Here is a 17,340-nt window from a genome sequence, read left to right as displayed (position 1 = left end):
TTTCAAAGTCTTGTTCCCTTGTAGCATATAGCCTGGCCCGGATTAAGGGATTGGAGGCCCCTGGGCTAAGGGGGCCTCCCTTCCCCCGCCCCCGACCGATCAATACTGCTGCTGAGCACTTTCAAGGGCCCCCTGGATGCCATAGGCCCCTGGGCTGTAGCCCAGTTAGCCCTATGGTTAATCCGGCCCTGCATATAGCTGGGAGCTATATGTTGAGGGTTGGTAAACAGTATCCACTCATAAAGTCTGCATATAGCAGGCTAGACCTGCCAATGTCTGTTGTTGCCAGAAGTCAATAGGGCTCAAATGAGCTTGCTGGCTTGTTGTCAGGACAGTAGAAGGCTGAGGACTTACCCCATGAGGATCATTACCAAACTTTTTATCTCCCAGTTACCGCCAGGACGCTGGTCTAGCATTCAGGTGCAGATGTGTGTCTGGAGCCAGAGAGTCGCAGCCGCGGCTTCCGTCGGTTCGCGCATGCGGTGGGAGAAAGTGGACGCTGCCTTATCCTCTAATAGCTTCAATCCAGAACAGCGGGATTTTGGAGCAGAGGAGCAGCTTGTCACCTACGCGTTTCGCCGAGGCTTCGTCAGGGATATTTCCAAATATCCCTGACGATATTTCTTTATTAAGAAATACAGCATAACCTGTCCCGGCATACGCCCTGCACCTGAATCTTCACACAGCCCTATTGTGCACTGGCCACATATGCAGAAGTCACCGTAAGAACATTTAATGTACACCTGATGCATACCTAGTGCATATGCAACCGTTGCAGGGTTAGATGCATCTGGAAATATGTCCAATTGAGTTTGTACTTTTAATTGGGTAATTTTTGAGCCACATTTTATATCTGCACATCTGCAAGCTGGAGCACCCGGAGGAAACCCATGCAAACACAGGGAGAACATACAAACTCCACACAGATAAGGCAATGGTCAGGAATTGAACTCATGACCCCAGTGCTGTGAGGCAGAAGTGCTAACCACTGAGCCACCGTGCCGGTGACTACATATTGTATGTATCTATCTATCTATCTATCTATCTATCTATATATATATATATATATATATATATAGTTTTTACTTTTATTACTGAAATTTTTGCTCTTTAAATACAACTTATCTAATATTAATTATTCTTCATATAAGTTTCATGCTTTGTTCAAACTTTTTTTTTCTTTTATAGAAGTACTAACTATTCTTGTAGAACTCTCCAGTGTTGAGTCTTACAATTCTACAGAGATTTGTCTCATAGATGTCCCTAATGACTCACAAGGTAATATTAATATGGATGTTCCATAATTTCCATCAGCACTATTTCTCCATTCTTAGTATCACACATTGATAAATTTATAGTTAAATTAAGTATTACTACCAATCTAGCACACAATGTGGCATAAATATCACTGAAGATACATTGAGAGAAAGGTAACTGCACCTATGAATTTTATGTTTGCTAACTTAATTTTTGGTTAACTCACAGTCAATTTTATTCTAGGGCAGTGATGGCTAACCTGTGACACTCCAGGTGTTGTGAAACTACAAGCCCCAGCATGCTTTGCCAGTAGATAACTAGCTGATAGCTGGCAAAGCATGCTGGGGCTTTTAGTTTCACAACACCTGGAGTGTCACAGGTTAGCCATCACTGTTCTAGGGGGTCTATGCATTAATATAATGCTCTCTGGCTTCTGCCTATGGTTTTTCAGCCATGTATTTAAACTAGAAGACAGACTTAGCTCTGCTGTGACTTTTAAACAATTGAGCCCAGAAAGCAGGTTTGTGTCCTATTACACAGCAATAACCAATTCTGATGGTCTATTTATAAAAAGTACAGGAGGTAAATGAAATCTACTTATTAAAAGTTTAGAAAGATAGAGACACTGCTGCACTAGATCGGTAATTGTAAATATATCAGTCTAGATTATCTCTCAAATTTATAGCTCAATAAAGATCCAATTCATTCGTACTATACATCTGGAGGTGCTTCCAGTTTACACAACGTGAATTCGTAGAGAAGAAAAAAGACAAAAATGTGTTCTATTATGGTGCACAAATCTAAACACACTAATTCATATCAATGCTCATGAAATGTCCTTATTATGTAGCTGACAATAGTAGAGACACAATTTTTTTATTTCAATTTTTATTATATATATATATATATACTAAAAACAGATCAATATATCAGCAAAATGTTACAATATGTGCAGTGTAGTGTGTTATAATGTCACACTGGGAATGTCTCCTTATCATATATGATGTATAATATGTCCTCAATGAGACATCTAAATTATATACTTATTCTTACTTTTTAACTTGCGCAAGAGAGATAAAAGCTTCTTGCAAACTGGTTGTTGTGGTTAACATTTTGCATCTAAATGCAAAGCAATTGTTTTGCTGAGTTATTTTGCTCCACTGATTAAAGTTTTGTTTATTGTCAAATAACAGTATCCAGTTTACTACTATTCACTGTGAATTACAGTAGTATCAGACAGGCACTTTTTATGCTAGCACATTTCCAACTGTAATATAACTTTATTTCTCCAGTACTGGTTACACTGAAATTAAGTGGAATGGAAGATGGAGAAAGTGATTATGCTCTAACCTCTTCATTCCAAAGTGAGCAATGGAGTGATTGAGCTTTTTTAAGGTTAATAATACAAGATGGATAAGAACTTGTCTGACACCATCTTTAATCTGACTTACTGCTGCCTGATGCTAAAATGATTGACATGACGTCCTGGAAGGAAACTATGCAATGCAAATGACAAACCAATTATCTGGTAAAATTGTAAAGAGATAACAAAAAAGCAATAGTAAAATGTTAACCAAATCACAGCAAATGGAATTTATGTGGTTTTATACTCTAATAATAACTTCTATGGAGGAAAGACTATTATTTTAATAAGATGGTAATAACTTAAATAGGAAAGTGGTAAAGAATGCCATTTTTGATATATTCTATGGTTCACTGTATAAAGCAGTGTTACTCAACCCCAGTCCCCAGGACCCACTAACAGAGCAGGATTACCAGGTGACCAGTGATATAATTATACCACCTGCTACACTGTGTCAGTCAGTAATGAATACACCTGTGCTCCAGCAAGGAGATATGGAAAACATGTACTGCTAGGGGGTCCTGAGGACTGGAGTTGAGAAACACTGGTATAAAGGGACTGTAATTAAGGGAGAATAATTAAGAGAGATCATTTGGCTTTCTCAGTCCTATGTAGGCAATGTCATCCTTGGTAAACAATTTTAAAGAAAAAATTGATTGCTATGTTGTGTCAGGTGCTCAGTGCTTCTGATTTAGAACAAATGACTACAAAAAATAACACTAATCCTAATTTTTCCAAGTTTTTTCCACTGTTTAAAACACTATTGTCACAAATACGACAGTATGTGCTCAGTGATATTACTGCACAAGTAACATTTTGCACAATATGATGATTCATTTGCATTTATTTGAATATGCTACAGATATTGTTTAAGGTGCTTCAACAATTTAAGCCCAATCTATGTTATTTACTATATGTGATCAACTGTGAGATAAACTATTTTTAATTTGTGTGCACAAAAGTAGAAATTAACAAAACACCAGCAATTTGGTTCACAGGACTACTAATGGTATTTGACTAGTAACTCGATTTCCAGCAAATCATTTCACAATTTTTTTTTTGATTAATGGCTCAAACAAAAATCTGAATTTGAAAGCTGTATTAAGGGTTTATAAAAGTAAGTTCTAATGTACATTTTGTTCAATTTGAAATTTTAATAATATTTCGTGGACATTCTAAAAGTCAATTTTGTTCTGAATTCCAAACATTTTTAGTGTGACTTCCTTGTACTGATTAGGCTTGGATGAAACACTAATATATGTAGACACTAAAAACTGTTTTGCTTATCTCTAAAAAGAAAAGACCATAACCTAATTTACAACCTATATTTAAACCTGCAATAAATCAATTCTGATTTCTCTTTTATCTACAAATAACAAATTCCAAAATGAATGGACACAACCTTACAGCTATATCAGAATTTATTCTAGTAGGACTCTCTGAGATAAAGGAACTCCAAGTATTTATTTTCTTGATCTTTTTGTGCATCTATATAATTACAGTGAATGGAAATGTATATATAATTCTTGCCTATAGGTTCAGTCCGAATCTACACACCCCGATGTACTTTTTTCTAGCCAACTTCTTCTTTCTGGATATATGTTATATCTCAGCCACTGTTCCCAATATGTTATCAAACACCCTATCAGAACATAAAACAATCTCTGTGACTGGCTGTGCTGTACAGATGTACTGCGTTTGGTTGCTTGCTGGAAAAGAGTGCTATATACTTGCAGCCATGGCTTATGATCGATATAGCGCGATATGTCATCCTCTTCTATACTTCATCATTATGAACAAACTAGTAGGCAGAGTGCTTATCACTGGCTCGTGGATTATTGGGGCAGTAAATTCTCTCATACACACTGTCCTCACTTTCTCTTTGCATTTCTGTGGCAATAAAATTAACCATTTCTTTTGTGATGCGCGACCTGTTTTTGAACTGTCCTGTACAAACACCTGGACCAATGAGCTTCTTGTTTTACTCATCGGTGGATCCGCCACTATCGGTTCATTTATATTAATAATGTTTTCCTACATTCAGATCATCTCAACAATTCTCCAGATCCATTCAACTTCCGGTAGGAAGAAAGCGTTTTCAACCTGCACTTCTCACTTAATAGTCGTTACTATATTTTACGGATCTGGAATAATTATGTATTTTAGACCCAAATCCAGTTACGGCATGGCTCAGGAAAGAATGGTCTCTGTCATGTATACCGTTGTTGCACCAATGTTAAACCCTTTTGTGTACAGTCTGAGAAATAGTGAAATGAAATCAGCTATGAGAAGGATATTGCATCACTTAATTAAATTGTAATTATTATTATAAATACATGTACAAATAAATAAAAATATTTTATAGGAATATGGTGTGACTACACTTATATAGATCACAAGCACAGCCTGCAACTAGGTCAAAACCTAGTTCATGCAATATCATTAGGGTTTGGAGAATGTCTTTTAACTTGCTTTCTAAATCTATGCTGGTGTGTATGTCATCTTTGCTCTCTGATCTGTGCCGGTGTGTATATCCTCTCTGTTCTCTGATCTATGCTGGTGTGTATGCCCTCTCTGTTCTCTGATCTATGCTGGTGTGTATGCCCTCTCTGCTCTCTGATCTGTGCTGGTGTGTATGCCCTCTCTGCTCTCTGATCTATGCTGGTGTGTATGCCCTCTCTGCTCTCTGATCTATGCTGGTGTGTATGTCATCTTTGCTCTCTGATCTGTGCCGGTGTGTATGTCCTCTGTGCTCTCTGATCTATGCTGGTGTGTATGTCCTCTGTGCTCTCTGATCTATGCTGGTGTGTATGGCCTCTGTGCTCTCTGATCTATGCTGGTGTGTATGCCCTCTCTGCTCACTGATCTATGCTGGTGTGTATGCCCTCTCTGCTCTCTGATCTGTGCTGGTGTGTATGCTCTCTCTGCTCTCTGATCTATGCTGGTGTGTATGCCCTCTCTGCTCACTGATCTATGCTGGTGTGTATGCCCTCTCTGCTCTCTGATCTATGCTGGTGTGTATGCCCTCTCTGCTCTCTGATCTATGCTGGTGTGTATGCCCTCTCTGCTCTCTGATCTGTGCTGGTGTGTGTATGCCCTCTCTGCTCTCTGATCTATGCTGGTGTGTATGCCCTCTCTGCTCTCTGATCTATGCTGGTGTGTATGTCATCTTTGCTCTCTGATCTGTGCCGGTGTGTATGTCCTCTGTGCTCTCTGATCTATGCTGGTGTGTATGTCCTCTGTGCTCTCTGATCTATGCTGGTGTGTATGGCCTCTGTGCTCTCTGATCTATGCTGGTGTGTATGCCCTCTCTGCTCTCTGATCTATGCTGGTGTGTATGCCCTCTCTGCTCTCTGATCTATGCTGGTGTGTATGCCCTCTCTGCTCTCTGATCTGTGCTGGTGTGTATGCCCTCTCTGCTCTCTGATCTATGCTGGTGTGTATGCCCTCTCTGCTCTCTGATCAGTGCTGGTGTGTATGCCCTCTGTGCTCTCTGATCTATGCTGGTGTGTATACCCTCTGTGCTCTCTGATCTATGCCCTCTGTGCTCTCTGATCTATGCTGGTGTGTATACCCTCTGTGCTCTCTGATCTATGCCCTCTGTGCTCTCTGATCTATGCTGGTGTGTATGCCCTCTGTGATCTCTGATCTATGCTGGTGTGTATGCCCACTCTGCTCTCTGATCTATGCTGGTGTGAATGCCCTCTGTGCTCTCTGATCTATGCTGGTGTGTATGCTCTCTGTGATCTCTATTCTATGCTGGTGTGTATGCCCTCTCTGCTCTCTAATCTATGCTGGTGTGTATGCCCTCTCTGCTCTCTGATCTATGCTGGTGCATATGCCCTCTCTGCTCTCTGATCTATGCTGGTGCATATGCCCTCTCTGCTCTCTGATCTATGTTGGTGTGTATGCCCTCTCTGCTATGCACTTGATTTCTAAATGAACAGGGCTATGATTATTCTCACTTTATCTGGAATATTGATTTTATTCTACCAGGAAACACATTTTTGCGAGCAATCAAATAAAATACATTCAGCTCAACACTTGACTAACAGATATTAATTTTTATTATGATTTTATTCACTTGTACACATTTTATTAATTCAAAGAAGTGCAGGTGTTTCTATTTCACAAATTTTATGTATGATAATATATCTGATTAAGCATAATCCCTTAGGCAGCTACATAATTTCTTACAGAGACAAGTACTGATTATCGCATATTTACAGAAATCTGTTATGTTAACTCATGAAATAAGGCATATTTTCACACTGGCAACCATGTCAATGAAACAACAATAGGTGTACATTTTATTTGATATATTTCAGTTAAGAGGAAATTGTTAAAAAATAATAGAAAACACAATCAAAAGCAGCAGTCAAAATTATATTGTTCAATGTCGCAAAAAGCCACGAGTCCCAGAAAATCTATCTGTGTAAATATTACACAAATAATGCCCTTAACGTCTGAGATACTTCTACCTCTATACAATTATTCAGCTTCCGAGATCCTGCTTGGATTTTCAAATTGGTGATATACACAAGGGTGTAACTATAGCCATTGCAATGTGACTGCTATGAGACATACCCTTGAGATAAAATGTCTTAAAGTACAAATATAGCATGTTGCAAATTGATCCAATTGGAAAATATTGTGGGTAAAATTACTGTATATAAAATTCAGACTAATGCACCAGATTGTTGTTATTGAAATTAGTATTCTGCCCTATTAGATACGGTGACATTGTGGTGAGTACAACATTATGATGGTGTATGGAGGGGTCTCATCTTGCTATAAGGTCCAGATATTTACAGTTACACCCCTGGATTATCATGTTAACACCATAACCTTAGTGAGGTTTCATTTAATAAATTTCAGATATGAGTATGGGATTATATTCATACAGATGCTCTACATGAAATAACATCTCAAAGTGGTCCCATCACCTACTCCTAATCCATTCACTAGGAATCTGCAAAATCCCCATAATCTTTTATTTTGCACAGTTTACAGTTTATGAATAGATCTGGTATGAATAAAAGTCAATAGTTTGCTATGTGGTGTCATTGGGACAGGACTGGGAACATTTAAGGCTAAATTCCAGTAGCGTATCATGTAAAATTTCCTGGCCAAATTCTGAGTGAGGCAAATTTTTCACAAGACCAATATTTTTCAAGAGACCATTCAGGTCTCGTAACGTCGCTACGGTTTATGGAATAAATTATCATAATTTTTTTTTGCATTCTCTGGGGCTGGTTAAATTCAGCCGTGTTATTCTAGGAATATCGCGGACTGCGCGCTATTACCATTACTAAGGTAAAAGTGCACAGTATTACTGGTAGTACGGTAATTTTAACGCAGAATTTTGCTCACAGCCCTCGGGGCCACATGCAAAAATCTGGGTTCAAATTGCCATATCAACGATAATATAATTAGTGCCGCGTTAGTCCTATACTAACGTGGCTGAATTGAATCTGCCCCTCTGCATTTTCCATTATTTTCTAATGTATATATGAATATATATATATATAAAAAAAATATTATATATATATATATATATATATATATATATATATATATATATATATATATTCTGAAAAAGAGAAATATATTTATTTTTGCTTTAAAACAAATGCACATTTAACAAATAAATTAGACATAATCCCCTAGATAAATAATCTCATAGAAGTTTAAAAAAATAATATCTTATAAACCTGTCCATAACCAACCCAATATTAAAAAAATAATTTAGTACACTGTGCCTGATTTAGAGTAGGCTGCAATCAGCCCGAATGTAATGTAAAATTATGCCTGCAAAACTGAGGACCTACAAGTGTATTTTGAGATGCATGTTTATTTCCAAGTCAATATAATATTCCCTGAGAGTATCTTGATGCGGCTGAAGTAAAGTAAAGGCAGCAATCATCATCAACTTGATGATGATGATGATAATGATGACTACCACACACTACAAAAAATATAATAATAAATATTTTTTAAAAAACTCTCACTGAAATAAGTAACCACATAACAAGACCTAGTAAGAACTGGCAGCCACTGATTGCTTGAAGAACCAAAGAAGAATTATCCACTGTGAAAGAATGCTGGAGATTGTGTACTAGAATGACGCAGCAGACAGAGCTTGCTGGAACCTGTAGTTCTCCAAAAGATTAAAATATACATAGTGAATGTTGTATTATTTTATTAGCAAATCTAATACAGCTGCACTGATATTCCCAGCTGTCGTTCCCTGATACTGCCTACTAATTGACCCTTGTTTTGCGCCATTGCCACTACTACTAAAAAGGCTAGGGCACTGGCAAAGTAAATATGAGTATGCATCTATTATTTTATTTTCAAATACATTGACTATTATTGCATTTTTAACTTTGTAGCTAGCGCTGACTTAAAAAAATCTTTAGTGTCATTTTCCTGCACAATCTTGAACAATTTTATGTATACTGTAATGTTTTTGCCAGATATAGGTACCAGGAATTGTCAAGAAATATTATTCAATGGATGCTAACAAAGGAAAGATAACAGAATAAAACAGCAATACCACTTATGACCAACAAGTAGCGATGCAGAGCACTTCCATTCAAACAGTTAATTTACTGTAGAATGTAGTTTGTACAATCATGGCCAAAAGTTTTGAGAATGACACAAATATTATTTTTTCACAAAGTCTGCTGCCACAGTTGTTATGATGGCAATTTGCATATACTCCAGAATGTCATGAAGAGTGATCAGATGAATTGCAATTAATTTCAAAGTCCCTCTTTGCCATGACACTGAACTTTATCCCAAAAACAACATTTCCACTGCATTTCAGCCCTGCCACAAAATGACCAGCTGATATCAGGTCAGGGATGCTCTCGTTAACAGGTGAGAGTGTTGATGAGGACACGGCTGGAGATCACTCTGTTATGCTGATGGAGTTAGAATAAAAGACTGGAAGCTTTAAAAGGAGGGTGGTGCTTGAAACCACTGTTCTTCCTCTGTTATCCATGGTTACCTGCAAGGAAACACATGCAGTCATCATTGCTTTGTACAAAAAGGGCTTCACAGGCAAGGATATTGCTGCTAGTAAGATTGCATCTGTCACGAACTCGCTCCCAGCTGCCGTGATTTTGGGGGTGTTTGCTGTATGAAGTCACATGATTCCAGCCCACAGTCTCTCTTTACACAGGTTATAGACCTACTGAATCACCCCTAAACAACGCTCACACCTCATACACTTCAGGTTTTCCACCACCTATTGAATACGGGCAATAGGACCCCAATATACTGTCCCACACTGGCACACAAGACTTCTAGCTATCCACAGACTAACAAAACCCACACTAGCAAGCACAGGGTTAACTCTTCACACCTCCAGACTGTTACAGAAATGTAAATGCAAGCACACACAGCTTGTTAAGCAAATGTAGCAAGAAATCATACACTGGTATTCAAAGGGTTAAATTGGTCAAGCTATATTCTTCTCAATAGGCTAATGGATTGTTAGAGTATCAATGACGCCACATATTAAATTATAGATTTAATATACAAAAGTACAGGGCATACAGATCTAAAAAAAAAAATAATGAATAAACAATTGCTTGACATACACAAGCAAAATAGTTTCAAATAAAAGGGGTTACCTTCAGAGTGTCACTTACATGAATTGCATACTCTGTGCCATGGGAAATTGGCAAGGAAGATGGACAGCTTATCAATGTGAATTGATTTTCCAAAGTCTGACCCTTTCCTGTATCTGGTCTCAGTTTTTTAAAGACACGTCCACACTTTTTTCTACCCCCAGGGGGTTGTGACCTGTGACACTTTTTTCAATCACCTATTTGCATGTTGTTTGATTTACTAACCAATTCTACTATGTTACCTAACTTTTCTGTGGAGCGTCACACAGATCCAATTTTATCATTAATAAATCCCCTATGACTCTGTCCATCTTTTGATACCAAACATAATGAAATTTTGACAATGTGATACACCTTTTCCAAAGATATGTGATTTTATCTGTTTCCGGATACCACCGAGCCTGTCTTTCACAACCCTGGTGTGATTTCTGTTCCTCAGTATAGAGTATCACCCGGATCCCCTAAAATATGAGTTATGAAGACATTTTCCTTTGAAGCTCATATATCTATATACCTGTATAGGCCTTCAAAATGCTGCCTTGGGCTGCAAGGATGTCCAGCTGCGACCGGCTGCACAAAGTCTAGTTAGGAGTCCAAAAACTAACTTGTGTCAGGATATATCTCACAGCAAGAGCTCTTTGAAGCTGCCACAGTTGACACTCCTATCTTCTCATACTGGAATGTGCAAAGCCATCAAATACATTTACATCAGACTTTGTCTTCACATTTTACACTTTAGTAGGTGAAATTATTAATGGATTCATTTGCTATAACATATTTACACTGCAGTAATGATTCATCCCTTATAAATAACTGTAAGTTCCCTATGTTTATGACAGCATCTAAATCAACCATTTGTCGTATTATCAAGAACTTCAAGGAGAAAGGTTCAATAGTTGTTAAGAAGGCTTCAGGGCGCCCAAGAATGTCCAGCAATTGCCAGGACTCCTAAAATTGATTCAGCTGTGGGATCGGGGCACCACCAGTCAGAGCTTGCTCAGGAATGGCAGCAGGCAGGTGTGAGTGCATCTGCACACACAGTGAGGCCAAGATTTTTGGAGGATGGCCTGGTGTCAAGAAGGCCAACAAAGAAGCTACTTCTCTCCAGGAAAACCATCAGGGACAGACTGATATTCTGCAAAAGGTACAGGGATTGGACTGCTGAGGACTGGGGTAAAGTCATTTCCTCTGATGAATTCCCTTTCAGAATGATTGCATCTGGAAATACGCTTGTACGGAGACGGAAAGGTGAGCGCTACCATCAGTCCTGTGTCATGCCAACAGTAAAGTATCCTGAGATCATTCATTTGTGAGGTTGCTTCTCAGCCAAGGGAATAGGATCACTCATAATTTTGCCTAAGAACACAGCCATGAATAAAGAATGGTACCAAAACATTGTCCAAGAGAAACTTCTCCAACCATCCAAGAACAGTTTGGTGATGAACAATGCCTTTTTCCAGTATGATGGAGCACCTTGCCATGAGGCAAAAGTGATAACTAAGTGGTTTGAGGATCAAAACATAGAAATTTTGGGTCCATAGTAAGGAAACTCCCCAGAACTTAATCCCTTTGAAAACTTGTGGTCAATCCTCAAGAGGCGGGTGGACAAACCCCCCCCCCCCCCACAAATTCTAACAAACTCTAAGCATTGATTAGGTAAGAATGGGGGGCCATCAGTCAGTATGTGGCCCAGAAGTTGATTGACAGCACGCCAGGGCGAATTGCAGAGGTCTTCAAAAAGAAGGGTCAACACTGTAAAAATTGACTCTTTGCATAAACTTAATGCAATTGTCAACAAAAGCCTTTGACATTTATGAAATGCTTGTAACTTTACTTCAGTATACCATAGCAACATATGACAAAAATGTCTAAAAACACTGAAACAGCAAACTTTGTGAAAAACGATATTTACATCATGCTCCAAAAACATTCGGCCATGACAGTAGTCTATATAGGACAGTGTAAGTATAATACAATACCACATGTCATATATCAAACTATGAAATGGCCTTTTACAAAATTAAGTGTAGAATTGCACCCATGCAAACTAAGGGCTAGATTTACTAAGCTGCGGGTTTGAAAAAGTGGGGTTGTTGCCTATAGCAACCAATCAGATTCTAGCTTTCATTTATTAAGTACCTTCTACAAAATGAAAGCTAGAATCTGATTGGTTGCTATAGGCAACATCCCCACTTTTTCAAACCCGCAGCTTAGTAAATCTAGCCCTAAGTGTTCTCCCATGTGATAGCTTCCATTCTACTATACTTTTTACATTTGTAATCCCTTATTTAAAATCTTCTGCTTGCCCCTGAATTCTACTTCGTCTGTTGTAAATACTCTTTTGTGCACAAGTACTACTCAACATAAAGACAGGTATATTAGAACATTTTGCACTGCACTTACTAAAAGGTTTACTTTGAAAGGTTTATAGTTGTTTTTGTGAAGTTTACAAACTATAATCATATGTAGGCTATTTTTATTCTAACATAGCAGAGCAACATCATTTTAGTTACACCAGAGATTAGTCTCTAGTGATTTACAAACCATTATATAGCCATGAAATGCTATTGACTCCAGCCTGTATGAGCTTTTTGATTTACACTTCAGAACAAATTGTAATTATTTAACAACACACAGCCAATACAACAAACATTTTGCTACCTAAATGGCTCCTGATCTTTGTAAAGAGACAAGAAAATTATTTGTATCTGTGAATCAATTGTCTGTTCTTTCAATTGACCATATATACACAGCTTAAATGTTACAAAGATACTGAAAAGTCCTTCAGGATATTGGGGTATTCAGTTCCTGTACAAATAATATTAATGTCTTAAAATATACAGTAAGTTATTTATAGTCTCGTACTTGCTATAGGTTCTATTTATTTCTATGTATCAAGCTTAAAACTTTATGCATTTTTCTTTTACTTGTAGACATATCTAAGTCAGTTATGTTATTACAGATTTTAGAGTCACTTAGGGGGTATTCAATTGACCGCGAGTTTTTTTTTTTCACGCCACGTTAAAAAAAACCAAAAAACACCCGCGGGTTTTTAACTGCTATAGCGACCGTTTCTAGTTAACGCAGCGTGAAAACTCGTGCAATTCAATTGGAAAAGAGGGAACGCTGCCCCTGCGTGTTAATCATTGTGTTTGTGAGTTTTTAGGGGAGTGAAGGGGAGTTTTGACGCGATCATGTATAACACACAAAAAAGGACTGGCATACATTTTCATACATTTTATTGCATTACACAATGATTCTAGTTGATAATATTTACATTACAGTACCTTCATTAGCATATTTTTTTATTTAACTATTTTTTTTACTATAGAATCATCTATAGCATGTTAAAACACATTAGTACAAACATATTTGTACCAAAAACATACATAAATATATTAATTAGTGATTTTTATTTTTTTATGTTTTTTTTATTTCATTATATTTTGAAAGAAAATCAACTTTTACATGTTAGGCATTAGTGATAAACATAGTTTATCTTTTTTTTTTCTCATTATTATATGATTTCAAATAGTTTTCAGAGGTTTTTTTATTTTTATAACACCCCAAAGAGGTGCGAGAAAAAACAGCATATTGGCCTGTTTAACGCGCCTGCCTCTCGCACACCCTATACTTTCAATAGACCTCCTACTGTAACGCGAGAGGACCGTTTGTTAAAAAAAAACCCGGAGCGTTAAAAATGGAATTGAATCGCGCTTGAAAATGTTAAAATGACGTAACGCGGTCTTAAAAAAAATCTTGCGGTCAATTGAATACCCCCTTTATTGTCAGACCTACTTAAGACATTGATTTTATTGCAAAACACGAGGCTGCAGATTTTATTTAAATTTGATGTAGTTGAGGGTTAGTTAATAAATGTAAAGCACAAATGGACAATAACCCATAAAATAGACACCAAGGACCTACCTGATTTAGAATTAAATGAAAATATGCAGCATTTGTGTATGATCAAAGTTACGTCTGCACAATTTCCACGTCTGTATTTCTGGTCTTAAGATAAGTGCAGCCTTAAATCTAACATATAGAAGTATCCAGAACAAAGATATACTAATCATCATCATCATTATCATCTACCAGGTTTATGTAGGTGCAAAATTTGCATCTCATCATTCAACAAATTTCAGTGTTCGTGTAACTCAGAATAAGACATATCTCTGCGTGTGCACACCCGTACAGTACTGTACTTGCCTGTTAATGTCACTGATCCATCTATCAAAGTGCAAGAGGCTGCAAAATATTGCTAAATACGGATGCAGTTCATGCACACATGCAGTGTACCAATTCTGCACCAAAATGCATCAATGCACTTACAATACAACTCTACATCATGCTGAAGTTTGTCCTGTAGATTATTTAAATGCCACATGCATATAACAATGTTTAATAATTGCAATTCTTAGAGTGCTTACAAATATACACATCATATCAATACTCCTCCCCACCCGGATCTAGATCAATCATTTGCCCCTCCCAAAAGATAGCAATTTACAGCACAAAGCCAAGCGCAGAGGTGTAAGACCTGCTGGAGACAATTTTTTTTTAGTACTGAAAACTTATGCCCCAAAGATATGTATAAGACTCCCAGCTTTATTCTACATTTGTGCAGGACATTTTATCACACACATAGCACCAGTATTACACCGTGGTGTGTGCAGACCAGTGTATAAGTTTGCCTTTAGTCATATCATCATCATCACCATTTATTTATATAGCGCCACTGATTCCGCAGCGCTGTACAGAGAACTCATTCACATCAGTCCCTGCCCCATTGGGCTTACAGTCTAAATTCCCTAATATAGACACAGACAGACAGACAGACAGAGAGAGTGAGAAGCTAGGGTCAATTTTGATAGCAGCCAATTAACTTTCTAGCAGGTTTTTGGAGTGTGGGAGGAAATAGGAGCACCCGGAGGAAACCCACGCAAACACGGGGAGAACATGCAAACTCCACATAGATAAGGCCATGGTCGGGAATTGAACTCATGACCCCAGTGCTGTGTCATTTGGTAGTTATTGAAAGAACTGCAGCTTTTGTTGACACAAAAACATGATTAACGTATCAGACATATTACAATAATCTATAAATAACCAGAAAAAACTCTGAATGGTACAATTTTAAAATTGGACTCAGAAATGCAGTATACTCATAGTACCATCTGTTTTTCTTGTTCTAAATTTTCCAGTTTAGCAGAATTATTTTCTAACATGAATGTAAATCAGACCATTCCAACAGAATTTATTCTTCTGGGATTCTCCAATTTACATGCTCTACAACTTTTGCTTTTTCCATTATTTCTTTGTATTTATATTGTTACTGTGGGCGGAAATGTGTCTATAATCATCACATACACGCTAAGTCCAAGGCTTCACACCCCTATGTATTTCTACCTTGCTAATTTCTCCTTTCTGGAAATATTTTATGTCACCTCTACAGTTCCCAACATGTTGTCAGGTTTGTTATCAGAACATAAAGTGATCTCTTACTATGGTTGTGCTACACAAATATATTGTATCTTACTGTTGGGTGGAACCGAGTGCTGTATTCTAGCAGCTATGGCGTACGATCGGTATAACGCCATCTGTCACCCCCTATTATATACTATCATAATGAATAAAATTGTTTGCATTGAACATGTAGTGGCGTCATGGCTTGCTGGTGCGCTAAATGCTTTAATACACACAGCCTTCACGTTTTCTTTACCATTTTGTGGATCTAACCAAATAAACCATTTCTTCTGTGACGTTCCACCAGTTCTAGAGCTGTCATGTAAAGACACCTGGACCAATGAACTTGTTATATTTGTGGTTGGCGGCTGTGTTGTTATTTCTTCATTCATACTAACAACGATTTCTTACATTCGGATCATCTCAACTATTCTCCAGATCCGTTCAACTTCTGGGAGGAAGAAAACTTTCTCAACCTGCACTTCTCACGTAATAGTCATTACTATATTTTATGGTTCTGTCATTTTTATGTATTTTAGACCCAAGTCAAGTTATGGAATGGAGCAAGACAGAGCGGTCTCTTTAATGTATACAGTTATTGCTCCACTCTTAAACCCTTTCATATATAGTCTAAGAAACACAGAAGTAAAATCAGGTATCATAAATGTATTGTTTCGACTAACAAAATGTTTATGAGAATTATCGTATCTATTGCTCAAAGGGAAAGTCTGCCTCTATACTTAATCTTTGCAATCATAGTGGACCTATCACAGGGTCTTAAGATGCGCTGATAGATAACGATCAAGTAAGTATTTTTTTCAATTGGCCTTTATTAGTTTTCTCCTCCATTGTTAGTTTACATTTTTGTCCAATTTTCGGCAGCAATGCTATCAGCATACAGCTTCTGTTTCTCCTATTCTACAACGAAAAGTTAGTTTGGTTATATTTTTTTGTTTTATTTTTGTAAGACACACATTTATTTATGCTTTCTCTCAAAGTATGGAGGAACTTAGGCATTTTTTATTAAACTTAAAAAAACATGAATGATTTTCCATTACAATGGACAAGAACACACAAAAAAAATGTTCCTGTCCAATATAAATCTTTATTATTATACTTGGTTCCTTATTCTGTTTCGAAAAAACATATTTGTCCAACTTTGAGGAGGTAAAATCTCCATAGACATTATCGCTCATACATGACCTGATTAAGGCATGCAAAATGAAAGTATTGTGCGTATACCCGTATGTACACACAATATTTCCTGTAACAGTCCTGTCCAACTTCTTAGACATAGGGTGACACAGTGGCAAAGTGGCAAAATAGCTAGTCGCTGGGGCCCAATCCAATCAGGGCAACACTTACTGTGTTTGGCTGGGTTTCCTTCAGCTGCCTAACCTTCCTCCCACAATCCAGAAACAATACTAGCAGGTTAATGTTTGGGTAGAGAATTTAGACTGTGAGCTCAGCTGGAGCAGGGGTTGAAATGAACAAATATGAAATATTCACTGAAAAGTGATATATAGTATCTTAGTGCATTTTGCCAATGCTGCAGAATAGCAAAGCTACAGTCCAATGGAAAACACCTACAGTGTGTGGTTCTCGGGTCTCCTA

The 17,340-nt window shown here is 37.5% G+C and overlaps 2 protein-coding genes across 2 annotated transcripts; both read left to right on the top strand.

Moving 5' to 3' along the window:
* The first annotated feature begins 3,839 nt into the window (after positions 1 to 3,839).
* LOC142106652 (olfactory receptor 5V1-like) lies at positions 3,840 to 4,940 on the top strand. The gene has a single exon (XM_075189646.1). The coding sequence runs from the start codon at positions 4,008 to 4,010 to the stop codon at positions 4,938 to 4,940; it is 933 nt and encodes a 310-aa protein (XP_075045747.1). The 5' UTR covers positions 3,840 to 4,007.
* Positions 4,941 to 15,486: 10,546 nt separating this feature from the next.
* On the top strand, positions 15,487 to 16,422 carry LOC142106651 (olfactory receptor 5V1-like). Its single transcript, XM_075189645.1, has one exon. The coding sequence runs from the start codon at positions 15,487 to 15,489 to the stop codon at positions 16,420 to 16,422; it is 936 nt and encodes a 311-aa protein (XP_075045746.1).
* Positions 16,423 to 17,340: the final 918 nt, after the last annotated feature.

Source organism: Mixophyes fleayi, chromosome 11 (assembly GCF_038048845.1).
Source record: "Mixophyes fleayi isolate aMixFle1 chromosome 11, aMixFle1.hap1, whole genome shotgun sequence".
Lineage (NCBI taxonomy): Eukaryota > Metazoa > Chordata > Amphibia > Anura > Limnodynastidae > Mixophyes > Mixophyes fleayi.
The sequence above is the reverse complement of the archived record's forward strand: the minus strand, read 5'-3'. Positions and strand labels throughout refer to the sequence as shown.